Source organism: Drosophila novamexicana, unplaced genomic scaffold, assembly GCF_003285875.2.
Source record: "Drosophila novamexicana strain 15010-1031.04,08,12 unplaced genomic scaffold, DnovRS2.1 tig00000024-arrow-pilon, whole genome shotgun sequence".
In the NCBI taxonomy this organism is placed as follows: domain Eukaryota; kingdom Metazoa; phylum Arthropoda; class Insecta; order Diptera; family Drosophilidae; genus Drosophila; species Drosophila novamexicana.
The window spans coordinates 24,607-51,636 of NW_020824768.1; the positions used below are offsets into that span (position 1 = coordinate 24,607).

The following is a 27,030-nucleotide window of genomic DNA, read 5'->3' on the forward strand; positions in this document are numbered from 1 at the left end:
TGATGCGAATCGCTTTTTGCAATCGGCCCAAGTTTTTGGGCGCTTTGTAGAAAGCGATTGCGGATCGGTTATTATATAGTACGAGATACGATATGTACATGTTGTGTACGAGAGGAAGTGACAAAAAAACCAAACAAAACAAAAAACCAAAACAGCTTTAAGCGTACTGTTGAATTTTTTCTAGCATTTTCCCTGTTAACGTTCGTTATGCGTAGAAGAACATGCTTTATACAAATATTATTTGTAGTGCTCTATTGTTAAAGCGAAACTCAATGACAACTTCATGCACAACAACAACTACATTGGTAAACCGGATCAACAAAAGCAACAACAACAACAACAACAACCAGAAGAAATGCGTCCTTGTAACAAAAATCAATTTCAGTCAATTAGAAAACACAAAAAACAAAAAATGAAAAGAAAAGAAGAAAATGTTACAGCAACAACACAATGAGCAACATAAAGAAAGACAACAAGCACATTTTTTTAAAACAAAACAAAAATGAATAACAAGAATAAAAACCAAAATCGAAACATTTTTCATTATTTTTCTACTGAAGGCGTCGTCAATACAAAAATACGAGAGAGAGAAACTTGACGGCGCAGGCGCAAAAGCTTTAAATTGAACATAATAAAACAAAAGGTGTCTCTTTTTTATATATACATATAAAGAGAGAGAGAGAGAGAGAGAGAGAGAGAGCTATAGAGAGCAAGAGAGTGCGAGGGAAGTAGAAAGAAAACGTGTATAAATAAAATACATAAGTATGCCGTAAAAGATTTTTTAAACAAAATAAAAACTTAAATAAATACACAATACTTTAAGCTAAATGCCGTTTTTTGAGTCGAAAGTCAATTTGTGGTTCGCGCCGGAAATGAGAACACGCAAAGACGTCAAGTAATACTTATGTAAAATAGTTTTAAAAGTGTCGAAGAAGAAACAATTACGAAAAGACATCAAAGAGTCAAAGTTTGGTAGCTACTTATATATACGATTTACTTTCCTGTTCTTTTGTCTCTCTTATTATTATTATTATTATTATATATTGTCTTATATAAACATATCAGTTCTTATTATGTGTATGAGTAAAACGACAACAAAATACGAGCTAACGTTTACGATAATGAAATACAGTTTAACTAATGTCTAGCGCTAACGACGATGTTTCTTTTTACCATGCAACACAGACACACGAACACACACACATACACACATGCAAGCGCCCGCGTTGAGAAGCGCATAGAAAGGCGCAAGAGCTGCGCTTGAACACGATGTGAGCCTTGTACACTTTGACATGCTTTTATATGGTAGCAATCAATTACTTACGTACATCAGACATTTCTATCTTCAGTTTATTTTTATAGACAAACATATGTACATACACCACAGCACACAACACACACCAATACACACCCGCACACCTACACACCCGCACACCCACATACACGCACATACTTGGTAAAGAATTGCATACAAAAGAACCTACATACGAACGATCACTTGACTATTTTTGCTATAAGTAAGAAATTCCCCCCAGGAATATGTCAGTTTGCAGTTGGTACTCCTACTGACAAAAACACCTTTACTATATTGACAATATCTCTTATATATTTTACACTATACTATATGAAAAACAAACAAAAAAAAAAAAACAAAAAACCAAAAAGAAAAAAAAAAACAAAAAATTATATATTAATATATACAAGAAAATAAATATAAAAAAAAATATGAAATACAAGAAAAAATGTTTAAGGTAAAGATAATGACAAAGGACGGCAGTGAAGTTAAAATTGTATTTACAAATGCGTAACCAGCAAAAATGAAATCATTTTAATACTTTATACACGATACAAGTCGAAGGAATATTGAGAAAAAAGAAATTAAAAAAAACCCCCCCAAATTCAACAGAAGACAGAACAAGACAAAATGAAGATACATTTATATAAAGAGCGATAATAAAGCGTACAGTTTGTAAGTATTCTACTAAGTAAGTAAAAGTAATTAAGTGGGCGCGTGCGTTGAAAGGAAAATCAATTAAACACACACACACACACATGCTCTTTGGGTATTGTGTGTGGCATCTATAAGAAAATGGCGGGCACGCACACACACAAGCACACACACTTTGAGCGCGAATACTTTAAAAATTAGTCTAGGCACTAAGTCCCAGCAGGACACATTGGGCATCGAGTGATTCGGCGGAAGGAAGGCCAATGTGTGTGTATATATATATATATACATATGTGTGTGCAAGACAGTGTAATAGCTATGAGACAACTGGTACAGTACTAACATACACTTACAGCAAACTATACAAGGTAAAAAATTATAATAACAAGAACAAGTTTAGGACAAACCGTGCGCAAGCCATACACATAAATAGAAAGCATAACGAGAATTTAAAAGAATACAAAAACCAAATACAACAACAATTATAAAAGGAAAAACAATTTTTTCATTTCTATAAAGAAATCCGGTAACGAATTTGTATATTTACTACAAGAAATACAAAAATTATATATGTATATGCATATAAGTATAAAAACAAATTAAACCAAAACGGCAAAGAGAAAGCCTTCATACGACCGCAAATATGCCCATATATACATATAAAAAGATGTATATATATATATGTATGTCATATACTATATATATATATATAATAGTTATATAACCAAGAACAACAAATAAACATATAGTTAAATTCAATAATGTTAAGCATATGATGAAACACACGACAGGGGCGCAAGGCCGATGGTTAAAGTAATTCAATTATTTATAAGAACCCTTGGAAATATAATTAAAACACACACACACACACACAGAGAAAATACGGCCATTTACAACACTTCAAAAAAACAGGATCATTCACAAATGGCAATAATTGCCCTTTTGCACACACACAACAACAACACACACTCACACACTCAACACACTCGAGCAACAGAAAATTGTAAAACTTTTCAACACTCACACACACTCCCACACTCACACACACACACACACACACACACACACACACACACAGAGAATATCAAGAAGAAAATATGTATTCAAAAGTTTAGCGAGAACATTTACAACTTACAGCCTACCCCTCCACCCCCTTCCCCACCCCCATTAACTGAAAATTGATAATGTCAAAAGATCAGATCACTTTTTTCGGTTTGATGAGTACGTAGAGCATGTTATAGGGCGGTGGCAGGCCTGAGGAGGGATTCCAATGAGCTGGTTAAAATCGGCATAAGCATAAGGACATCAAATATGCATGCGTATATATATATATATATATATATATATAAATATAAACTATAATGAAACATGATTTTAAAACGAATGGAAAATTTAAATAATGGCATTATAAGTTTAAGATAATGGTACATAAGTTTAAAAAACAATGGCAAAAGAAATCGCTCTAGAGCAACAAAAAAATATATATATAATACAAATTATAATGAAATAACTGAAGAAATAAATAAATTAATTCATAATGATTAATAAACAAATATGAACATTGTTCAAAAACATAAAACGCCGCACTTGTGTTCTCTTTCTGGGCTATACGGGCTGATGGTTTTTTTTTTTTCAGGGAATATCTATTACCCGGCTTTGCCCGAGCTTTAGTCACGTAAACATATCAAAATATTTAAATAGCCGGAATATCTTGGATTGACACTTATTGAATATAACTGAGGGAACTATACAAAATCTCTGTCAACTTATACAAACACACCTATAAATTCCTTTGGACATTCAGGAAAGTCCTGGAAGATATATTGATAACACCCAAATTTATTGAAATTTACCTAAATAAAACATAACAAAACTCTAGAATATGCAGTACAAAAGAGTAATACGCTTAAAGATCGAGCTCAACTCGACTTTTTAGACTTCTTGGCCAGTTGTTTGTCATCCCACCACTTGGCATACCATTTGGCGCTCCGCTCGGCGCTGCTGTCCGGATCGTATAGCGGCATATAGTCCATGTGTATAGAGGCGCGCAGGCGATTGTACATGAGCATGGAGGAGGTGAACGATGCAATGGCGCGTGGTGAGTAGCGTAGGCGATATTTGGTATAGGGATAGGCCACACGCACCACAAACTCCAGCAGAAAGGCCAGGAAGAAGAACAGAAAGTGTGGAATGTACCACCAGCTGGTCTTCACCTTGAAACGTTCGCCCAGCAGCGCCATCTTTTGCACAAAGCGCGAAACATCGTTAATGCCCGTGTCGTCGGTCACGAAAACAGGCAATCCATTAACCGCCTTGCTGGACACCTTGAGCGCCTTGTAGGCACAGATGTGACCCCAGGCAACGTTGCCAGCATAGACCAGCTGCTGCTTGCCGCCCACGCCGGCAATTCTCGGAAAGATCCAATCGCGTCGCGACAAATAATCAAAGATGTCAGTAATAAAATGCGAATCACATTCGCCATAGGTAAGCGGTGCCCGTATAGCACTGGTCGCCAGATAGTCTGCAAATGTATATTATATATATATTATATATGTAATAGAGCATAAAGCATAGTCGGGCCTACCCAGCTGATTCTGCAGCGGCGCTCCATTGGAGCTGAGCACAATGTTCTCGGCGCGCAGTTTGCTGGATGCATAGCCCGCAATTAGGAACTCGCCATCCTGTTCCCAGAGCTTGGAGCTGTCCAGCGTGGGCGTGTCCGTTTTGGACTCTGTGGAATTGATGACCGCCGAGAAGGTGCTGCGCCCCTTAAAGGGCACAAAGCACACCGAGGTGCAGCTGCTGTAGACCAAGCGCTTCACATTGTTCTGTATGCACAAATCCACGACAGCCCGGGTGCCTAAATGAGCACGACATACATATATACATATGTGATTATAAATATGATTTGATTGTAGGGCGAGGGCACCCACCGTTTATGTTTACACGCTCCAGCTCATCGTAGTTGGGCGGATATTCGATTTGAACCGATGCAGCGCAGTGAAAGACGCCATCGACTCCGTCAAAGATTTTATTTAGGGTCTCACGTTCGCCGCCAATGTCCGCCACAAAGGTGCGCAGCATCGGCGTCTCCGGATGTCCGATATTATTGCTGTACGGCACAATGTCCAGCGAGCGTATCTCCTTGATGCCCAGCTCCTTGCGCTGCTCCAGCAACAGCTTGATTAGATGCTGACCCAGAAAGCCGCTGCCGCCCGTTACGAGCACTACTTCGCCCTCGCTGCTGCCCATTGCGTCTAATGTCTCGAAACTGAACTCTTTCAAATTGCTGCAAAGAAACAAACAAGAAAAATGGTTTCAGACACAACAAAGTGCACTGGTCATAAAAAACGCAACAACTGATGCGCAAGTTGGTCAAGCGAGCCTCATAAAAAATAAACACTCTGCTTCAATTACCAGAGAAGCCTCCACATGCAGCCTCTTAGCCAAAGTAGCTAGCCATGGCTCGCAGCGAGACCTTCGTCGGGGGTCACCAAAGCTGTTTCGAATGACTTGGCGTTTTTATAGCGCATGGCTTACGTGCGGCTCTGTTATGATAATAAAGACAAAGCTCAACAATAACCAGATCAGAGCTACAAATTTCTACATACATAACTAATTATAATTAACTAACTATACTAGAGATCTATCGTAATTTACTAATAACTGCTAAAATTAAATTTGAAAGCGTAAGCAGTAGCCGTTAAGTTGTCCAAGTGAACCAGAACCAGAACCAGAACAGGAACAGGAATCGAGCCACAGGCTTTTATTCAAAATGGCTTCTAACCGCAAAGCAAACTATCGCTGGTTCGATTCATGGTACGAACTAGCTCCGTGCCTTTGTCTTTAGTTCGTGAACCTGGTTTGACACATTCTTGAAGCTAGGCTTTGGTTCAAAACTTGTTTTGACATACATTTTCTAATTATGTAATTATAAAATAATTATACAATGCTGGAACTAACTGGCAACTAACTGAAAATTATATGGCTTGATGCGAGTTTTGGGTTGTCTCTGGACAATAAGTTAGATTTACGGTTCGGTTCATAGTAATTCCGTTTCGAACCGGTTCGATATACTTGGCATTATAAAAGCTGAACTTCTGAGTAGCTCTTTAAGCATTTTTAAATACGTTATTTTCGCAATAATAATAGCATTGAAATTGTTGCCACTTTCAAAGTTTTGTTTGTGCTTTTCTTTGGACTTCCTCTTTCTGTGTTACTTGGCCATGGTCACATTATTCAACACCTTTTGCCCAGCAGCAGCAGCAGCGGCAGCGGCAGAGGCAGCGGCAGAGGCAAAAGACACACGAATCACAACAGCAACCGAGAGCAACTGCCTCGGACTTGACGCTGGGCTAGCCGCGATTACCACACATCAGCAGCAAAAACAACCGAAAAGCCGAACTAGCATCAAAATAATAAATGCGAACTGGTTTCCGCGTCTATTACAACATGCATGCATCAAATGGTTGAGCACGTCGACTGCCGTTTAAGCTGTCCGTTTGGACATTGGGCTGTTGGCCACTTAAACTGCATTTGAACTGTGCACCGTTGCATTAACAATTCGCGAATAACCGTCAATAACGTCCTGAACTTACCACAAAAACACGTATTTTTTCCGCTGTTGCAAACGGTTTGCTTTGCTTGCCGCTTTATAACTGTTTGATGGCTTGAGCACAAACGGGCTAAGGCGAACTGGTGGCGTTGCCACCTGTTAAACTGAAGTTATCGATAGGCAGCAGCACAGAGTCGATCGGTGATCGCGAGTAATTTTATTAATCGTAACAAAAGTGCGCGCAAATTTAAATTTATTATGCGCCAAGTTGGTAAAATTCAATTTTTATTCAACAACAATTAAATGAATATGGACATTAAATAGGCTTAGAGATTACATAAATAGTTTCATCTTCTTTAAATTTCCATACGAATCATGTTAATTACACAGGCATAGTTACAATATTCAATAAGTACATTGGTAATTGTTTTCGTTGCATCCCTCATCATTTATATAAATATAAAGTAAACGAGAAGTAAAAGGCCGTTGATACAAATGACTTTGGATTAGATTAGGCGCACTTAATTATTACACAACACATACATACATGGAATACAAAATGGTGTTTAGTATAATTAAAAATTCTGTTCACATTTCGGTTTGGTTTATTACAACATTATTCTGTAAATATTAATGTTCATGTTCAGTTAAATCGTAAGGTTAATAATGTATGTATGCATGTTATATATATATCAATCTGTTAAGTACTAACTGACTTGCAACACTTCTTTTGCATTTGTTAACATAAATATATATAGATATATCTATATCTCTATATCTATATCATTATAATATTAATGTACGCACATTAGCCGCACTAACTATAAATATTCATTAATAATTATCTAGCAATTTCATTTAGTTACATATACAAAACACAGTAAATTTTCATTCTATTGCATTTAGATGCATAATTGGAGTGACATGAAGCAATGAAAACAAATTCTATACTTATAAATTGTCGCGCAATGAACAATTTGAATGTTGATTGTGTATATTAAACTAGTTAGGTGTATATAACTCTGTATATATATATATATATATATGTATATGTGTATATAGTAGGTATTACGTTATGCGGTCACAAAGCGCAACTCTTTAACTAACATTATTTACTTTAACTATTACAAGTACATTTTCTTTATCAGCTATTATTGTTGTTATTGTTTTGTTTTGCCAAATAACAGACACATACATATATTCTTTATCCTTTTCAGTACGAAAGTGCTGACGGCGAGCGCGAACCAACTGTGAAATCCTTGTACACTGAAAACACGGATATCTACAAATCACAAATAGAGCAAGAGCAATATTAGAATTAGTTCAGAAACTACGTATATAGTATAATTTGTATATTGGTCAGTTTAATTGGCAACTTGCGTCACAGTCAAGAACTGCATAATGATGTGGGCAAATTGCCAATAACCAAATTAAACTTGGCATATACGATTGGCAGCCCAAATTGGAACTGATCTAGATATGTGTTCCAATTAAAGCAAACAGCATTTGGCTTATCAGTTCAAGTACGTCCATTCGTTTACCTTGTCTTTCAGCTGCTGACACAGTTTCTGGCCATTCATCAGAAGCAGGAGCACATCGTTGAGCCATTGTACGCCGATTTCCGCTTGACGCGAGTCGAACTGCATTGTGCCCTGGTTGTTTAACAGCTGATAGACGGCAATGATGAGCTTGTGGCTTTGCAGATAGAAGCTAACGGCCAAATCCTCAGGCAGGTTAGGCACAAGTGATTTCATATTGCGTCCCTTGATTAGCTCCTCAATTGGCTTCTTCTTCGGCACCAGCAGGCTATTGCGTCCACGCTGCAGCGCATCCAGAATGTTGCCTATCACATGGAGCACTTCATCGGAGGTTCTGCATAATCAGCGCGATTTATAAATAAACACATAGTCACTTAAGCACAACTGCGAAAAACAATAAACAGACTCACTTGAAGTGATAAGAGTCATCAACGTCGTCAATGTGATTGATTGCTGTTTGTAGATGATTGGCGGCATCCTGGACTTGCTGCAGTTTCCACGGCGAGTCGTGCGTTATTGAGGTACGTTGCGTTTGGCTGGGCGCCTTGCACAGCTTAAAGCTAATATCCTGTGTGCGATAAGAGTCCGACATTTTAGAGTTTTTCAATTTTCCAATTTTCCTGCCTGATTAATAATGCTTACCGCCTGTGTTATCGCATCGCCCGTCAGGGTAAGCACCGCCTTCAGCTGATCGGGCGAAACGCTGAGTATAAACTTTTCAGTCTTCTTGCCCTCGTTATCGTACAGCGGCACGGGAAACCTATGGGCGCATTCCTGCAGGATGATGCCAACGGGGGCGAGGGGTTGATTGAGTAATTTTAACGCAAATAAGGACATTCTCTGCTTACCACAAGAATAGTTCGCAATTGTTTTAATATCGCATGTACTTCCTGTCTCAGCACCCACTCGAATTCAATTTGCTGCAAGAATGTATTTAAGTGTGTGAGTGTGAGTGTGTGTGTGTGTGAGTATGAGGGGGCGTGTGTGTAATGCGGGTGGGTGTGAGTGTGCGTTTTGCGATAGCGCCAGCGCCGTCGCCGTCGTTACCCCAAAAAGGAAAACACAAAGAACAACGGCACGTTTCATGTACAAATCAATAATATCGGCGAGTTCGCACGAGCATTTTTTTTTTTTGGGTGAGATAGAAAAAAACACAGACAATCAATAATCAATTAGCTATACCACACACACACACACACACACACCGACACACACGTACACAGTTCGCACGTTTGATTAATTGCAATGCATTTTGGCCGTTTGGGCCGCTGTCATGGATTTTTAATTACGCACACATACCAAATTTAGAGCCTCCTCTCGCTCGGTGTCAACGACAAGCATTTTCATAGTGCTTTTGGCCTTCTTGCGCGCTGTTATGTATCTCCGTTTGGTTTTGTCAGCTAATGCTGCAGCACCCCCGTTAGTAGCAGCGACGCCAGCAAATTGCAATGAAAGCGCTGTAATGTTATCGGATATGTTGTGTTGTGTGTATATATATATACATATATACACATATAGTATTTAACAACTGCTGCTGTTCATGAATGAACAAACAAAAACGAACGCATCTTTTTGGGCGATACACGATACGTTTGTGTCATCGTGTGTCATCTCTAGCAGAGCTTACATTTAAAATGTTTGTTTGTTTTTGTTTGTAAATTAACACATGCATAGGCTTCTTCATTTATAAGCAACATTATTTTAGCGGCTTGTTAAATGATAGTTAATAACATAAATTAAGCTAGTTTTAATAAACATTTGCACGATTGCAGCCCTGGCTTCTTGATAATTCTATGCAATGCTTGCTATCGATTCATCGCAGGCCTACGATAGTGAAAATGCGTCGTCATGCGAATGCTCAAATTGCGCGCGTAAAATTCAAACCGTCGCTTTAGTGCTGTTAGTACTTACGTTTGCGTAGAGGCGGGGGTGTGGTCAGCACAGCCGTCTCCGGCACCGAGTTGAGCACATGGTGCTGAAATTGCCCGCTGCGCTGTCGATGAAGCGGCTGGAATGACCAATTTGTTGTCGGGCTGCAAATTAATAAAAGCATACAAACGGCACATTGTTATTTTTTTAACCAATTTTCGATACGTTTGCACAAATAACAACAAACACTACTAAATTGCGTTTGCCTTATCATAGATTTGTATTTGATTTCGATTTGATTCAATGTGAAGTGCTAATTGCCATAATGCTCGTTGTCGTTGTTGTTGTGATTGTTATTGTTGTATTGTTATTGCTGTTATTCCGCCGAATGACTCATCGGAGCAGCTGTTGACGATAGCGCCCGGGCTTGGGTTTTTGGTTGCAAGTGAATCTACCCGTTTCGCTTGAACTGCATGGAAATCGGGGTTCCCACAGCGCGCGTGTCAGCACTTTGCTGGCATTGGCTTTTCGGTTAAAATTACAAAAGTGCTTATCAAGCAATGCTGAGGCGCGCACACACACACACACACAATCAGACACAACACGCGCATAACGTTTTTTTTTTAAATCCAAACAGTTTCGTTTCTTTTTTTTTTATCGTGCTACTTTTTGTTTTCCATTTGATAAGCCAATGTCAAGCGAAAATAAAATATCAGAATCTATTTAGGTATTTATGCGGCCATAAATTTTATGGACACGAAAAGTCGCGGCGGCGGCGTCTGCTTTAACACATTCTTAAGCTACCATAATGCCAAAACAAACACGGCTTTTATTGTTATGCCATATACAAATGCATGTGCATATGTATGTACATGTATGCATATGTATGTGTGTACAAATAACGGTGCCCGCAAAGCTGTTTGCATTTACCTCTGCGGCATTTTAGTTAATATTTGACTATTATTATTATTATAATTAATATTATTATCAATTGCAAACACTTCACGACTATCACGAGACACGAGCGTTTTTTTTTATTTTTCAAATATGCAAAATTTGTTCAGTGTGGGGGCGGCGGCGGCGGCGTCGGCACATTTGCTGCGATCGGGCGGGCGTAGCTCAACACTGGCAGCTAACGGCAAGCGCACACAAAAGCCACAGCCAAGCAACTGAACCGACTGCGCGGCGGTGGCCCCAAGAAAAACGCCGCCAAGTCGAGCGGGCCACAGCAGCGCGCGAATTGGTCAATGGCAGGCAGCGGCAGCAGGCAGCAGGCAGCGGCAGCGGCAGCGACGTCAGCGTCGAGGCCAACGTCAGCGTCAAGCGTTGAGCGCGCCAAGCGCTTTGTATGTAATGTTAGCGTAGTTAAAAACTTGACGAGCTTTTTTTTTTTTTTTTATTTTTTTTCGTTTTCGTTTTGTTGTTGTTGTACTTTATTTTCGTCAGCTTTCTTCAGGTGCGCGCTCTTCACTGATAGCCGCCAGTTTATCAGCCAACTGTGCGGTTGGCATTGACAGCATAGCATAACCATAAAAATAAAAACTTTACAAAATTCTATTTGTTTTGGTTGGTTTTTTTTTTTTTTTTTTTTTACTTTTTGCATACACAGCTTTTTGTATTTATTTTGGTTTTTTTTTTTTTGGTATAAAAAAGTAGTACAAAAGTTTAATGCTATTAATTTGTGGATGTTTTTCAATTGAAATACGTGGATTTGTTTACGAAATGAAACAAATGTACAAATTTAAACAAAGAAACGTGTGCCCAACAGGTGGGTGCAAGTGTGTGTAAGTGTCTGTGTGTGTGTAAGTGTCTGTGTGTGTGTGTGTCAGTGTGTATCTGTGTGTATCTGTGTGTCTGTGTGTGCGGCTCTTGGGTCTGGGCTTATTTACTCGCCGGTCATCATCTCCATGAATTCTGTAAATTAAACAAAATGACAGACATTATTAAACCGACAGCCAGAAACAGAAACGACTTTATAAATAAATATATTAATTTTTAAAATGTATGCCACGAAAACAAATATATTCCACACAACTATGTTTTTTTTTTTTTTTGTATATAGTTTTTGTGTCGCGCGCCTAAAAATAGCCTCGATATGCTCCAAAACGATCAGAAACGGGCTGTCATAATCGAGAACTCAAGATCAACAGAAACGCGTTGTCATCCAAGCATCTAGCTGATGTTTACAAAAAAAAAAAGTACTGTGGGTGTAAATGGGGTGTATGTATGGATGTGTGTGTGTGTGTGTGTGTGTGTGTGTGTGTGTGCGTGTGTGTGTGCGTGTGTGTGTTTACGTGGGCGCTTTTCGCAAGCGACTAGAAACGATTCCAAAAGATACAGGCACACATATGCATGTATCTATAGCATATTTCTTGTACTCACCATCGAAGTCAACTGTACCGGAACCATCGCTATCGATTTCCTCGATCATGATGTCCAATTCCTGTTCGGTCAGCTGATCGTCGAGCTCCTTGAGGATCTCCTTCAGACAGGTGGTGGGAATGAAGCCGTTGCCCTGTTTGTCATACAAGCGGAACGCCTCGCGCAGCTCCTTCTGCATGGCCTCGGCATCCTCCTCCACGATGAACTTGGCAGCCAGCTGCACGAACTCGCCGAATTCCAAGCGGCCAGACTCTATAAAAGAAATCGAATATATATATAGTATGCATATATTTTTAGTAAATTGTCAAGTAGCTGGAAGTGTTCGAATAATTCCATATGATATACGGCAAATTGTTAATAAATTTATGACACTTTCGGTATGAAATATGACCACGAAATTGCAGCAGCTTGTTTAAAGCCCATATATATATAGTACTATAGCTGATAATGAATTGGGGCGCTATAATACTGATATATTATATTATGAATTGTTTTGGTGTACTTACTGTCTTCGTCAACCTCTTCGATCAGTTCCTCCAAGATCTTCTTGTCGAAGGGCTGACCTAAATGAGATAAATATATATGATTACAGGGTATGCTAGGGTATGGCTGATCTTACCCATCAAACGCAGAATATCGGCAACCATTTCGGTGGGTATGCTGCCCGTCTTTTGATGATCGAAGCTGTTGAACGCCTTCTGGAGCACGGCAATTTGCTCAGGTGTCAGATCCTCATCCTGTTTGGAACATACTATTTAATATCACTTGACAGATATTAACGTAGTCCTATTGAGACTTACCACGATGTTCACGTTGCTCATGTTGCTGCTGTTTGTATAAATTAATTGATCTGAAACTGAGAGATTTTACGAACCGATCACCTCGGAGTATTCGTGGCTACTACAAAGAAATGCGGCTGCGTTTTCCAAAATATAGCGCAAAATTATTCAGATCGACTGTCTCTGAACTTGCCACAGGCACACACACACACACGCACACCATGAACACGAAGAGACGAACCCGAGACGTTCATTTCGGAATATGTAGCACATTTCCACGCCGATGCCTGATTTTTATTGTTTTTTAGAAAGAACTGTAAATGCGCGATCAAAAACAAAATTAAAACGATCGGCCCGTCCACGTCCACGTTCACGTTCAAGACGTACGCCGGGCAGAATGTGAGCCGTATAGTGGTTTTCCACAGACACGCCATCAGCCAGCGATCACAGCGAAACCATCAGCAGGAGGAGCACGGAGCGGGCAACAGAAAGAGGGGAGCGTTGCCTATGGAAGCTGCATGAATCGCCAGCTATAATGCGATGCGTTGCGCTCTTTGCATATACACCAAAATATATACACATTACATATACATATTATATATATGTATATACAGATAGATATACATACAGATAGATGCTTATATAGACAGCAGTTGCACGACAAGAACACTCGAGATATGGAGAAATGCCCCAATGAAGCATGCGCTAGACAACGCATAGAGCACCGCACGCTACAATAAAATTAAGGAGCATATCGGTTCTGTGCTTAACTTGGCCGCTCGGAACTCAAATGCCATTAAAATTAATTTAATGCGCACAAATCAAGTATGCGTACAGAGCCTTAATCGATTTGATGAGAAGCGCAAAGAGAGGCGCTCGCAATTGTTTACAGCCAAGAGCTGCTTTGATTACATAGTATAATAATGTCACGTATTATTGTTAAGCACTTAAGCAAATACTTGTAAGGCAAATATCTATAACAAGCTAACGATTCATAGCATTAGGTGTGGCTTTCACTTAAGCCATAATAATTAAATTAAGTACAACTTTATTCATTTTGAGTATTCAATAAAATTGGCAGACATTTATTCTGTACATTTATTAGCTATAGCTGCCTTTTTTTAATAGCTAAATACAACATTTAAGCCCCAATGGATTGTTTTCGATGGTTTCAATTAATGCGATATGATAGCGTGACGAAAATAGTTGGCACAACAACCAAAGTAAACCCTTGAACGCAAACTACTTAAATGTTATTTTTTACGAGTATTGATATACTTGCAACTGAGACGCGATTAGTTGCGAAATTTGCTGCCTGCTGGCACCGAGCCGGTGGCAACTCCACCCTGGTTAAGCAGCGCGGTGAGCGTGGCATGCGATGAGCTGAGCGCCGAGCTGCTGGCCAGGAGCTTGGCTTTGAGAGGATTTGTGGTGCTGCTGCCCACGACGGTGCCCTGTAAACAGGGCGTGGCGACTGTGGCAGGCAGCTCCTTCGAGGCGGCGGCGGCGGCATCCTCCACTACGGGCGTTGGCGTTTGTTGTGGCTGGGCGGGCACGCCCTGGAGCAGGGCATTGCGCAAATGGCTGTTGTTGTTGCTAATCAACTGCTGCTGCTGCTGCGCCTGTTGCTGCTGCAGCTGGAGCTGCTGTTGCTGGTGGAGCTGCTGCAGCTGCTGCTGCTGATTGGTGGTCATTATAAACGAGTTGGTGATCAGGCCGCGACTCTTGATGTTCAAGTCCACAAAGAAGAGCTTCATTTTCTGTATCATGGTCTCGGTCACATTAAAGGTGAGCATCATACTGAGATCAATGTTGGTCTTGTGCCGGTATAGCTCGTGGGTTTGCTGCAGCCTACAGACTTCGTCGTAGATGAGAAACAAGAAGCGCGAGCTGCGACTCTCGGCGGGTATAATGCCGCGTGCCGCTAGCCACTCACGATCCTCGGCGTCGGGCAGATAACGTATTATCTCCGGATGTTTGCTGGCCAAACGTGCTCCGCCAAGCTCCTTGCCGTCAATGCTGAAGCCAAAGGCCAGATTCGCCTGCACGTCCAGCACAAATTTGGTGCTGGTCGAGATTTGTGCAGTGTTCCAGAAGATCTGACGACGCACGGGCGTGGGCAAAGGACCGCTTATAAGCGGTGTGCGCTGCAATTGCAACAAATGCGGCTGCTGCTGATGTGGTTGTTGTTGCTGGAGATGTTGTTGTTGCAGTTGTTGCTGCTGCTGATGCTGCTGCTGATGCTGCTGCAGCCGCAATTGTTGCTGCTGCTGCTGTAGATTTGCAGCACAGGGCATGGGCTTGCCCGCGGCCACAGCATAGCACATGCTGTTGGTAAACATTTTGCTGGTGTTGTAGTCGAGCGGCTTGGCGGGCCGCTTCAAGGCCAGACGCTGCTGCTCCGTAACAACTGTTGTTGTTGCCGCTCCGATGGGTCGTTGTTGTCGCAACACAAAATTCGTATACTGCGCCTTGGCATTCTCTAGCAGCGCACAGGAGGACATCTTCTGCAGCGTTTCCTCGTTCACCGCATGCTGTCCTAGATTCTCTTTGATGTTGCCAAAGGCGGGCTTGAAGTAGTTCTGCACGAGTTGCAAAAACAAAGCTTATTGATGGGTTTACAAATGGAATGTGCTGCAACTACTTACGTTCATATAACGCTTGATAATGTCATTGACCTCCGCATCGAAAGCCTGCTGCACGCTGATGCGCAACAGCTCCAGAGCTCGCATCGCCGACTCGGCACTGCCGCCGCTCTCCATGTTGTGGACGCCATTGTAACGTTGACGGATGCGCTGTAGCATGGTCTCCGCCATTTCCGATGTGGTTACATATTTCTGTCGAGTAAGGGATAAGGATAAGCAGGTAAGTTTCACGAAGATAGCTTTAAACGGAGACACAGAAAAAGGCAGACGGAGATGCCCCTTCTATGCACTTCACAGGGTATACAAATAAAGGGAAGGAGTTAAATAGTTGCCGTTTGCAAGGAATATATTTTCTGCCAACTCAACACAAACGTAACTTAATGGACACATGTTAAGTCCAAACTCTGCTACGCACCCGTGCATTTTCCGTTCCGTTCTCCGTCGTCGGCTCCGTTTCCCTTTCCGTTTGTTTCATGGGACTAGCTGCGCGTGTGTCCATGGAGTGCGTGGTCTGATTGGAGCAGTCCGAGTCATCTGACGACGAATTGGCCTGCAGTGCTCCAGGCGAACGTTGCTGTGCATCGCTGCCGCCGCTGTTGTGCGCTGTGCTCGCCGCGTCGCTTAGAATCTTCCAGCTGCGCTGTATGACCATAATTGTTCAATTTGTTTTGTTTCGTTTTTTTTGTGTTAATATTTTAAAGCTTTTCATAAATTTGAACTGCCTTCGAGCTGCTGGGTTTTTTATCTGGGCTGCGTTCTGGCCAGGCAGCCAGGGTCTGCAGTGCGCATGCGTCGTAGAGCCACCACCAGAGCTCATACCCCCACCCAAAAAGCGAAAGCGAAAGGCGGACGAGGCTCAACAGCTGCCGCCGACAGCTGATGATGCCGGGCTGCAATCCATATCCAGTTCGCCCAGCTCCAGACGTCGCTCGCGATCCAACAAGCTGCGCAGCTCAGCAAATTCCTCAAGCTCATCGTCCGGCTCCTGCTCCATGGCAGCAGAGCCAGCAGCAGCAGCAGCTGGCTCTTTGGCTGGCTCCTCGGTGGCTGCTTTACCCGCTTTCTTGTGCTGTTGTCGCTGCTCCAACAGTTTCTTGTCAAAATCATCCATGAAGTCCAGCGCAGCACTAGGCAGATAATCCTCCGGCGCCTCGTAGCCGCTGTGCACCGGCAGGTTGAGCACATCGGGCAGCATATAGGCAAACAGCCAGCAGACGAGCGGCGTGGTGCCGCACGTGTAGCTCGCCTCCTTGTGATAGAAGAGCAGACCGTCCAGCTCCGGCTTGTTGTCCTCCCACTGCGGATAGCGTTGCAGCGCTTGCTCCACAGCGTTCGCATCCTCAAAGTCGTAGTATTCCAGCAGCTTGAACGGTTTCTCGTTGCGTTTGCTGCACTGGCTCAGCTCGCCACGTTCATCGAACCGTGAGCGCAGCCAAAAGAATCGAAAATTGGCATCGCAGTCGAGCAGCTGCTGCTGGCCAAACGAGAGCGCATCCAATACATAGAAAGTTTCCAGTTGCGGCACATACACGCAGTCGAGCACGGTTTTAAACTTCTGCACGTAACCATCGCCCGGCAGCAGCGTGCGCAGCTGCATGGTCATGCGACCCGCCTTGTTGTACACCTTGGTGCGTCCATTGCTGGCGATGACCAGGCAGCGCTTGCCCACCGGGCAGGGCAACAACAGCCAATCGCATAAGTTCTCGGGACGATGACGCAGCCACTCCGACTGCTGCAGTCGCAAATGTGGAGTCTTGCGGCTGTTGCTGCTGCTGCTGGCGCGATTGCGCTGCCTGCCCTGTTTCCGCTGCGTATTACTTTGCCCTTCCGGATTCTCCGGCGCTTCCTCATCGTCGCCTTCGTCAGAGTCTGGCATGGGCCGGTGCACATCTTGCTGCTGTTGGCGTCGCTGCTTTTGTTCATATAGCAGCTGCTGTTGGCGCAGCTTTTGCTGCTCGCCCAGGTCTACGCTCTTTTTGTACAGTTCCTTATAATTATTGCGCATGTTGGTTAAATGTCGCAAAACGTACACAATAAACAAAATACCGGCGCTGCGAATATTAAGTCGACAATCTGGCAGCAAACGGTCACACTGGCTATAGTACACCACATATCGATATATTTGCGTTGCAATCGATATTCATCAACAGCTGTTTTGCATAGTCTTCTTCTTCTATTGCCGGCTATATATGTAACTTTTATTATTTATTTGATAAGTTCTTTAAATGCGCCCAAAACATGAATAAAGCCTCGCGTCTCTTTTGGCCCGTTTTAATTACACCAAAAAATGCCGTTGTCAAGCAAACGGAGCAACTGTCACGCAGTCAAAAGGTTAAAGTGAACTATGTTACGAAAGCAGCAATCCGATTTTGAATTTCCTTTGATCTCCAGCTTTTAACAGAACTTGGCCTAATCAAGTCGGGCAGCAATGGCACCTACCAGATTATGCCCATCGCCCAGCGCGTCGTAGACAAATGCATTAGCCTGGTGCAGCGCAATATGCAAGACGCGGGCGGCCAAAAGATAAGCCTGCCCGTCCTAACGCCGGCACAACTCTGGAAGAAGACGGGCCGGCTGGAGGGAGACATATCCGAGTTCTATATGGTGCGCGATCGCAGCGGCAAACAGTTCCTCATGAGTCCAGTGAGTAGGATATTTCCGTAGATTAATATAACTAACCTTTCCATGCCAACAGACTCATGAGGAAGCGGTTACGGCCATGCTGGCCACAGCAGCGCCCATTTCATATCGCCAGCTGCCTTTGCGTCTGTATCAGATTGGTCCCAAGTTTCGGGATGAGCTGAAGTCGCGTTTTGGCCTGATGCGCGCCAAGGAATTCCTCATGAAGGACATGTACACATTTGATGTAACCAAGGAGGCAGCGGAGCGCACTTATGCAACAGTCAGCGATGCCTACGAACGCTTCTTCAGGCAGCTGGAGGTGCCGTTTGTCAAAGGTGCGCTGTTAGCCCACTAAGTCTGTCTGTTAATATCGCTAATTCTTCCACAGTTGAGGCTGCCACGGGCATTATGGGCGGCAGCTTGTCGCATGAATATCATTATATTTCTCCAGTCGGCGAGGATACGCTGCTCAATTGCAGCGCTTGCGGCTATGCTGGAAATGCTGAAGTCTTAGGCAGCGATGCAGAAACCGCCAGCAAGTGTCCCAGCTGCCAGAGCACGCAGCTGAGTCGTGTGCGCGGCGTGGAGGTGGCACACACCTTTCTGCTGGGCGACAAGTACTCCAAGCCATTGGGCGCTACTTTTCTAAACAAGTCGGGCAAACCAGAAACGCTCCAGATGGGCTGCTATGGCATTGGCATAACGCGCGTCATTGCTGCAGCACTGGAGGTGCTCTCCACGGAACAGGAACTGCGCTGGCCCAAGCTGCTGGCACCCTACGATGTCTGTCTGATTGGACCCAAGCAAGGCAGCAAGGAGCAGGCGCCAGCGGAGCGCATAGAAAACGAGCTACTTCAGCAGCTTACACAAATCTGTGGCGCCGAGCAGCTGCTGCACGATGAGCGCAAGGAGCTGACCATAGGCAAGCGTTTGCTGGATGCCAAACGCCTCGGCCATCCGCTGACCATTGTGGTGGGCGCCAAGGCAGCTCAGCAGGAGGCGCCTCAGCTGGAGCTGCATGCAAGCGGCGCTGAAAAAATGGAGCTAAGCGCAGCCGAAGTGCTGCAGCTTGTGGCGACGCATGTGCAGCACAAGCAGCAGCTTCTGCAGCAGCAGATGCCCAGTCATGAACAGGATGCAAGCGAAAGTCAAGCTGTTGGCCATGTGCATTAGCTTTATGAATGTAATAAAGATAACAATAACTCAAAACAAGTGGCAAAGAATGTATCGCAACCAGGCTGATTAACCCGCAATCAGCGCCGTGCCCCGACCAGCTATTGCTCCGCATAATCCGGTTCGGGTATCTGTGGATAGATCTGCACCTGGGGCTTGCGTGGCGGCGGCAGCGGCTTGTTGATCACGCTCGTGTACGACCAGGGCATCTGGTTGCGCAGCTCCTCGCTGACGCGTGGATTGGACGGCTGTGCTGGATATATTTCCGAATAGCGACTATTTAGAGCTGAGCCCGTGGCCAGCTGTTGCGCTGCTGGCGACAGTGGGCGTGGCGTTGCGGGCTCCGAGGGCGGATAGTTGAGCTGATCGGGATGGGCATTTGTGTTGCGATACGTGTTGATCTCCGGCTGAGCTGGCGGTGACTGCAGCACCTGCGACTGCTGATGCTGCAGCTGCTGTTGTTGTTGAGGTGGAGGCAACACCAGGACCGGCGACTGCAGCGAGCTGCGATCGTTGGGCTGATAGCGGGAATCCTGTCGCTCCAACATGTCTGACGTTTGCGCTGGTATGAATATGGGCAACGGCTTGGGGCGTATCTGCTCCGGATACTGTGGCTCCAGCTCGGACTGCGGTGTTATTGCCGCTGGCGCCGTTGGCTGCTGCACCTCATGCTCCACCGGCACCACAGGTGGAGGCGTCTGCTGGCGCCTGGCCGACTCCTTATTGCTAGCCTTCGCGGCCGTCTGGTTGGCCAGCACATTCGACAGCGACAGACAGAAGATGCCGCCGATCAGGTTCAGCAGCCAGATGAGCACCACGCGGCAACTAATGCAGGTCAGCAATATGGCGGGCGTTGAAAAGTAGACGCCAAAGGTTTCCAAAGCTGCCAACAGTTGACTGGTCAGATCATCCGACGTGACGCCCACAAAATCGAATGTATCTTCCAGGGACTGCAACGGAAATAACACTTTATATAGAATCTCCAAAAGGCAGGTGGAATTTACTTAAACTTACCAAAGTTTTGGTTATGTCCAGGGCATGGTAGACAGTGGCCACCACGTCCAGAATGCAGCCAGCCAGCACGGACAGGAACCAGGGCCAGTAGATGGCACCAGAGATCAGTTTGGTGGTGGCACAGCACAGGGTGACTACGGCAAAAGGAAATATATATTAATATATATCTATAGCTATATCTGATGTAGGACTCACGTATGATGAGCACTGAGGAGGCCACCCACAAGCCGCTGACCACGGCATAGGTGACCATGAATATGAATTCGCGATGCGTCACCTCATAGGACTTGGACCAGTCCATGGTCAGCTCGAAGGTAGAGCCCTGAAAATCGATAGCCGGATTTTCGCATTCCTCCTCTGTAGGATATATTTGAATTACGATTCTTGCTGGGATTAGGCAGCGGCTGGTACTTACGCACAAAGTATATCAGGTCCATGGCAAACTTGAAGGGTTCGTTGGCAATATCCGATGTTGTCTGACAGTCCCGCAATGTTATGCCCCATATTGCGAGTGCCAGGTAAACGAGTCCTTGTACCTGAAACGAAATTAATGTCAAATTAGCGAATAAGAATCTCAAAACTTATATTAATAAACAATTTTATTTAATTGCTACTTGTTTCCAAACTGACTCTAAACTTAATAGCTTCAAGCCGGATCGGTTAACAACTTAAAAGTTTCATATAACAGTTTTCCGCCAATTTTCCGGCCCTTGCGGGTGGATTTCATAAAATCGCCGAACCATGCTTTCAATTATATTTAATCTATTCTATTTTCTATGCGGAGCTTTAAAAATTATGTTTAAGCGAATTGGACCAAAATTGAAAGGCAGCTCATATGGGCTTACTGCTCCATTTCCACTTAGGAAGGTGGATTTTCCGAAAAGTGTGAAACAACAAAAGAATTTTGAGAAAGAAAGAAAAAAATGAAATTATAGTCAAACTTCCACCTTTGCGGGCGGAAATTCTAAATTCGCTGAAACATCAAAACATTAAGTTACGATATGAAAATGCATTTCTCTAAAGAGACATTCTTATATTGCATTAATCTAAAAGTAATCGTGGTTCGGTAATTGCTTGGAAAATTTTTGTGTTCTACAACAAATCTATCATTTAGATAAGAAAAAAATCATGAAATTAAATAGCATACAATAATTTTCTATAAATTAGTAATAGAACAAAATGTGGAAAAATTCGTGGAAATAATAAAAACGATTTGACAAAGGAATTAGTAATATCTTTCTCTCTGATATGACTTGACTGACTAATGTTTGTTTTATGATTTGGGCCATGAAATTGAGCAGAGCTCAGGCTGTATCTGGACTTGGATGGGATCTGTTATAAATAGTTGGACTTACCAATATGACAACGGCCATAAAGAGCATAAAACACTTGGCAAATCCCACGCTGACACCGGCCATGTTTTCAGGTTTTACTTATTTTTAATTTGGTTAGTTTTCAAGTTGGGTTAAATGCCAATTGACTGGCCACTACAACGACTCGATAAGACCACGCACGCAATACCTTTTGGCTGTAAATTCAATTAGAAATTAGAAAAGAGCTTTGCCAAATTTGTGTATCTAATCAAGTTAATGAGTTCTTCGTCAATTTGGTATATATTTAGGAGGAATTGAGTATTCAATTCAAATTGAAATTATTATCAATAAATAATTGTTATCACAAGCACAGGTGAGTCACTCAATGAGTGCACTTGAATGAAATTACACTGTCGCGCACTTGCTTGTACTTTTATATAGAGACATAGACATAGACTCGGCCGATACGCATGGCACGAACATAACGAATATTAACAACTGTTTTTTATTTGTTGTTGTTGTTGTTATCTCGCTCACCGTTCGAATTCTGTGTGGTTTTGCACTTGGACAGGTGGAAAAGCGTAGCGCATACGCCGGCTGCTTTTCTTGGACTGAGAGCGAACTGTCGTTGTTTTGGAGCCGGGCAACGCATCCGCCATTGAATGGCCATCGACAATGGGCTCTTGGCTCTCGGCTCATTTGTAGTTTTTTTCTATTCTTTTTTTTATTCTGTTTTTTGGCATTCCGATAAGATAAACCTAATGAAAATTTAAGGGTAACAATTGCTATCAAAAGTTAAACAACAACAAAAGCTACACAGAGAGAAAAAGTTGATGGATTTGTAAATTGAATAACGGTTCACTCGATTTAAGTGCAAAATTTCTGCTTTCAAGTGTGACTTTAAGTACAAACATAATTGAATTGAGTTTTTTTTTTTGATAGAATTAAGTTTGAATCGTCTGCAAACTCTCTCAACGTATTGACCTTTTCTTCTTTGTTATGCCAGCTCTTGCCTCCACTTGCTAGTTTTAAGTAAATATAAACTTAAATTCAGTACGATTTTTCTTGATTTTCTTAAGCTTGATATAAGTATTTTTCCCTAATTTACTTGCTTAAAGCATTTTTATACCTATTGAAAGACTATTTTGAACTTATCTGAAATTAAAAATAAATAAAACTTGTTTCAAGAACTTTAAGCTTAAATCTTAAATACTTTTCCTTAGCGAATCAAAGGTTTTAGATCTATTTTAAGACCACTTAGAACTTGACTGAAATAAAGTACAAATTAGACTTGACATGATTCCAGAACTTTAAGCTTAAATCTCAACAACTTTCATTAACGAATCAAATACAAAGTAGCTCTAATTTAGTGCGAAGTTTTTCTCTCTGTGTATTCAATGGGCAGCAAGTGACTAGGCCAGGGGCAGCTCAAGCTCAGTCAGCGAGCAAATATTTTGAGTACTCGCATTACAAATTGAATATGTATTCACATATGCCGCGTTATCAATAGGCCAACAAACGCCTTATCTGACACCTTTTAATATGTATTTTGGCTTATACTCGTTTGAAATTAAATTAATGTGCAAATACTAAACGCAATATTTATAACAATTTGTGCTAATTTTAACTACTGAATTGCCTGCTCGACTAACTGTAAATAGAACAACAATTTGTTTTCGATGCGTCTGTCTAAATTTTTGCAACACGCTGCGTATACTTAATGTCTGCGCTTCTGGTCATGTGGGCCGCCCGCCCCTACAGCCCCTCCTTCCGCTCGGCCCGACGAGCCGTGTTTGTGCTCGTGCCCGTCTGTTTATCAATTCCGCGATCGTGTTTTGATTGATGTGCGTGGCCTCAAAGGGAAGTGGGGCGGGCGGAGGGCCATATTCAGATCCACATAGATGACTCAGTGCACCCGAGTGAATCCCAGTGCAATGTGCGCAGATACGTGAGGAGGGTATCAGGTGCTTCTTGATAAAACCCAAACCGAGGTGGGGGAGAAATATTTACAGAGCTGTAATGAAGAGAGGCGACATTTATATAAATATCAAATGGGAAATTGAGCAAGACAAATACTTGAAAGGAATTTGTACACAGATTAGACACAAGAAGTTGTGCAACTATTATTATTATTTATTTATTTATTATTATAAATGGTCGTCAAAATAAGTGTCAACCGAAGTACCTACCTTGCTGTAATAGATAAGTTGAAAGCTGAAGAATATTATTTACTTGGGCTCGACAGAGTTTCGATTCGTTTTTGATAGATTGTTCCTTCAAATTTGAATAAGTTTTTAAGACAAAATGTCTTATAAACATCAATATTACTACGGCTTACATAAAATCATGGGAATCGCATAGAAAGCCAATAAGGCAAGGTGGGAGAGGAAGAGAACGAGCAAAGAGAGTGCTCGAATCAATCTGGACTAATAAGAGAGAGAAAGATCGAGAAGCAAGTCAGTGAGAGATAATTAAAACAGTAATCAGAGGGGAAGAATTTGAGAACGTGTAAGACAAAGGAAGAGAATGAGATTGAGAATGTGAGAGAGAGAGGGAGAGACAGAGAGAGAATGAGAGAGAGAGAGACAACGATTGGCTAAGAGATTATTAAAGATTGAGAGAATAGAAGACAATGGGAGAATAGAAGAAATTGAGAAATGGCGAGAGCGATAATTTTACAAGAGACAGAGAAATAGAGAGAGAGAAAAGGAACACAGAAAGATAGATTGTGGAGAAATAGAGAAACAAAGAGAGAAATAGATAGTGATCGAGTGAGTGCGACCGAAAAAGAGGGGAGAAGAATTAAATAGATCAAAAACAGAAATCGAGAAAGATCGAAAAAAGAAGAAAGAAATATCAACTATTACAAACAGATGTCAATCTAAATTATAAATTATTTTAAAAGAAAAGTTATTAAAGAGAAATTGTTATGCAATACACAAACAAGAGTTGAATATATATTTGGCTTAAAGTATGGTATTTTTATTACGAAACAGTTTGGCTGTGACTTTAAAACTAATTGAGTAAACGTTGGCCATTTTCTCTTTACTCGATAGATTTTCGAAGCATTACTCACATTTTGTTTGATTACATTTTGAATAACGCTTCAGATTGCCGAATCTCAACTAATTAACACTTTTTTTTGAGCTTAACCAAATGCGCATGAGTCGAGATTTGCAAAAGTACACACGCCAACAAAGTTGGGCAATATTTGAGTAACCCAATTCAATTCTATCGGAAACTGAACACTTTTCTATTGACCCCAGACAACAATCAAGTGAATCTCTGACCGAGAGCTGACAATGGCGAAACGGAGAAGCAAACTCGAATCGATTGGCATTTCCTTTCACGAATGGGAAAATTTGTTATGGTCGAGCGAGTCGGAGCCGGAGTGGATGCTAATCCAAAGGTGGGTCGGATGTGTGCGCCAGCAATTAGAGCCTCGCATTGGGCAGAGCTGAGCGTGCGATTTATTGTGTGTGTATTTTTCGAATTTGAATAAAGAGACGCCGTCGGCTGTTTGAGCTTCAGATCAAATCACATGACTTTAATTGAACTTGGCGTAATATAAATATGTATGTATATATGTGTTTGTGTGTGTGTGGGGAGGGCAGGGAGAGCGATGTGACTTGGCTAAGACTAGAGACGTCTCCCAATTCAGACACGGGCGGTCAGGATGACAGGGTTAGCCTCCACCTCGGCCACCTTGGCCTTGAGCTTCTCCTCGACCTCCTTCAGCTTGAGGATGGGGTTCTCGGCGGTGGTGCTGGTGCTGGTGCTCGTAATGGTGGTGGTGGTGCTGCTGCCCTTGCTCTCCTCGCTGTTGGTGGTGATCACCTTCTCCGTGGTGCTGGCGCCCGCCGACTCCGCATTGGTGCTGTTGCCCTGCGCCTCGAGACTCTCCACGGGCGCCGTTGAGGTGATCGAAGTCTTGGTGATGCTGATCTTGGTCTGTTTGCCGTCGCTGGGATCGTTGTTGGCGTCCTCGGTGATGGTGGCCGATGTGATCTTGGTGCGATGCACCTGGAAGGTGGGTATCAGCGGCACCGAGGGACCAGCTTGCGGCAGCACCGAGACATGGTCGATGATCAGATGGGCGGGCACGCCCTCATCGCTGAGCGGCACCTTCTTTGTGGTCTGCACCAGAATCTTGCGCTCCTGCCCATCGGCAGGCAAGACAATGGTCTCTGCGGCGGCCAGAGGCTCATCCGAGCGCTTGTTCACGCTGTGCTCCACATTGTCCTCGTCAGGCTTCACCTCGGTCACCTCGGAGTCGGGCGCGCTGGCGCCGTTCAAGCTCAAGGCCGATTGAAACAAACTGTTCTCCAGATTGCCAATTAGCGCATTGAACGAGACCTGCTTCAGCTCGCCATCGGGATTGGCCACAACCTGACGCTTGAACACATCCTGTGCCGGCTGCTGCTCCACACGCGCGTTCCTGGGCAGGCCAAGAAACAGGTCGTTTAGGTCAAAGGGTGCGGCCCAACTAGAGCAAGTCGCCGCGGCCAGTAGCTAAAGGGAGAGAGCGAGACGGAGAGAGATGGGATGAGCATGAGCTGGGCTCTGATGGAGCTGCTACTCACAGTGAATATTAAAGCGCACTTCATGATTGTCGTTGTTGTTTTTTTTTTGCTGTTGCTGATTTAATTTCCGAGTTGTTTTCACCACAAAGTCCAGATTGATAATAAGTTCGCTGACGAGAGGTGTGCGACTTTTTAAAGTTAACGCCGGGCGCCTAAAAAAAAAAAAAAAAACGTTTCAGCTAAGCTTTCAGTTAGCACACTTCGAGCTCGATCAATTTATTTCATTTTTTTTTCTCAACTGGTTTGCGCGTGCGTTTCCATACGAAGACCCGCGAATTCTCCTTTAATTGCTCTTTTTTGCTCTATATCAATTTTTTAAATTAATTTAATATTTTCTTGATATTCTTTTTGATTTGAGTTTATTAATGGTAATAGATACAACCTTCGGCTAGACACAAATCTCTGTGCATTCGTAGAATTCGCTGTTGGCTCAAGGATTGATTATTCAACTTGGGTGCATGAGCCGAAGGAATGGCTCCGCCCCGTGTGCTCGGCCTGGGTCTGTTTCTTGTTTTGATTCCTACTAAGCATATTAATTGAATTAACATCAGTTCGCTATATACACGCTTCTTTTTTTTGTTTTAATATTTTTTTGTTATTTGCTCAAAG

At 42.9% G+C, this 27,030-nt stretch overlaps 8 protein-coding genes across 9 annotated transcripts; 1 reads left to right on the forward strand and 7 right to left on the reverse strand.

Annotated features, from left to right (window-relative positions):
- Positions 1-3,793: 3,793 nt before the first annotated feature.
- On the reverse strand, positions 3,794-6,637 carry LOC115771085 (3 beta-hydroxysteroid dehydrogenase/Delta 5-->4-isomerase). Its single transcript, XM_030716638.1, has 4 exons — positions 6,547-6,637; positions 4,882-5,237; positions 4,533-4,808; positions 3,794-4,469 (listed from the first exon to the last, which is right to left on the reverse strand). The coding sequence occupies exons 2-4, from the start codon at positions 5,198-5,200 to the stop codon at positions 3,868-3,870; spliced, it is 1,197 nt and encodes a 398-aa protein (XP_030572498.1). The 5' UTR covers positions 5,201-5,237; positions 6,547-6,637; the 3' UTR covers positions 3,794-3,867.
- A 154-nt stretch (positions 6,638-6,791) lies between these two features.
- LOC115771169 (protein rogdi) lies at positions 6,792-10,866 on the reverse strand. Of its 2 annotated transcripts, XM_030716752.1 has the most exons (9): positions 10,841-10,866; positions 9,953-10,074; positions 9,341-9,498; positions 8,890-8,961; positions 8,684-8,815; positions 8,452-8,609; positions 8,045-8,375; positions 7,699-7,785; positions 6,798-7,124 (listed from the first exon to the last, which is right to left on the reverse strand). In XM_030716752.1, exons 1-8 carry the CDS (start codon positions 10,849-10,851, stop codon positions 7,717-7,719), a joined length of 1,053 nt encoding a protein of 350 aa, XP_030572612.1. In that variant the 5' UTR covers positions 10,852-10,866; the 3' UTR covers positions 6,798-7,124; positions 7,699-7,716. The 2 variants fall into 2 exon arrangements, with proteins under 2 accessions (XP_030572611.1, XP_030572612.1); XM_030716751.1 differs by having other exon boundaries at positions 6,792-7,785.
- A 677-nt stretch (positions 10,867-11,543) lies between these two features.
- LOC115770975 (troponin C) lies at positions 11,544-13,194 on the reverse strand. Its single transcript, XM_030716439.1, has 5 exons — positions 13,093-13,194; positions 12,912-13,029; positions 12,799-12,855; positions 12,293-12,544; positions 11,544-11,824 (listed from the first exon to the last, which is right to left on the reverse strand). Exons 1-5 carry the CDS (start codon positions 13,111-13,113, stop codon positions 11,796-11,798), a joined length of 477 nt encoding a protein of 158 aa, XP_030572299.1. The 5' UTR covers positions 13,114-13,194; the 3' UTR covers positions 11,544-11,795.
- Positions 13,195-14,144: 950 nt separating this feature from the next.
- On the reverse strand, positions 14,145-16,546 carry LOC115770971 (basic-leucine zipper transcription factor A). The gene is made up of 3 exons (XM_030716435.1): positions 16,132-16,546; positions 15,720-15,908; positions 14,145-15,653 (listed from the first exon to the last, which is right to left on the reverse strand). Exons 1-3 carry the CDS (start codon positions 16,366-16,368, stop codon positions 14,367-14,369), a joined length of 1,713 nt encoding a protein of 570 aa, XP_030572295.1. The 5' UTR covers positions 16,369-16,546; the 3' UTR covers positions 14,145-14,366.
- Positions 16,547-16,553: 7 nt separating this feature from the next.
- Positions 16,554-17,732, reverse strand: LOC115770974 (snurportin-1). Its single transcript, XM_030716438.1, has one exon. The coding sequence runs from the start codon at positions 17,719-17,721 to the stop codon at positions 16,573-16,575; it is 1,149 nt and encodes a 382-aa protein (XP_030572298.1). The 5' UTR covers positions 17,722-17,732; the 3' UTR covers positions 16,554-16,572.
- Positions 17,733-17,933: 201 nt separating this feature from the next.
- LOC115770972 (probable proline--tRNA ligase, mitochondrial) lies at positions 17,934-19,547 on the forward strand. Its single transcript, XM_030716436.1, has 4 exons — positions 17,934-18,047; positions 18,108-18,359; positions 18,412-18,673; positions 18,727-19,547. The coding sequence occupies exons 1-4, from the start codon at positions 17,955-17,957 to the stop codon at positions 19,509-19,511; spliced, it is 1,392 nt and encodes a 463-aa protein (XP_030572296.1). The 5' UTR covers positions 17,934-17,954; the 3' UTR covers positions 19,512-19,547.
- On the reverse strand, positions 19,495-22,471 carry LOC115770973. The gene is made up of 6 exons (XM_030716437.1): positions 22,376-22,471; positions 21,881-22,053; positions 20,941-21,061; positions 20,721-20,882; positions 20,526-20,659; positions 19,495-20,461 (listed from the first exon to the last, which is right to left on the reverse strand). Exons 2-6 carry the CDS (start codon positions 21,941-21,943, stop codon positions 19,613-19,615), a joined length of 1,329 nt encoding a protein of 442 aa, XP_030572297.1. The 5' UTR covers positions 21,944-22,053; positions 22,376-22,471; the 3' UTR covers positions 19,495-19,612.
- Positions 22,472-25,378: 2,907 nt separating this feature from the next.
- On the reverse strand, positions 25,379-26,500 carry LOC115771108. The gene is made up of 2 exons (XM_030716668.1): positions 26,422-26,500; positions 25,379-26,350 (listed from the first exon to the last, which is right to left on the reverse strand). Exons 1-2 carry the CDS (start codon positions 26,443-26,445, stop codon positions 25,496-25,498), a joined length of 879 nt encoding a protein of 292 aa, XP_030572528.1. The 5' UTR covers positions 26,446-26,500; the 3' UTR covers positions 25,379-25,495.
- Between the last annotated feature and the right edge of the window lie 530 nt (positions 26,501-27,030).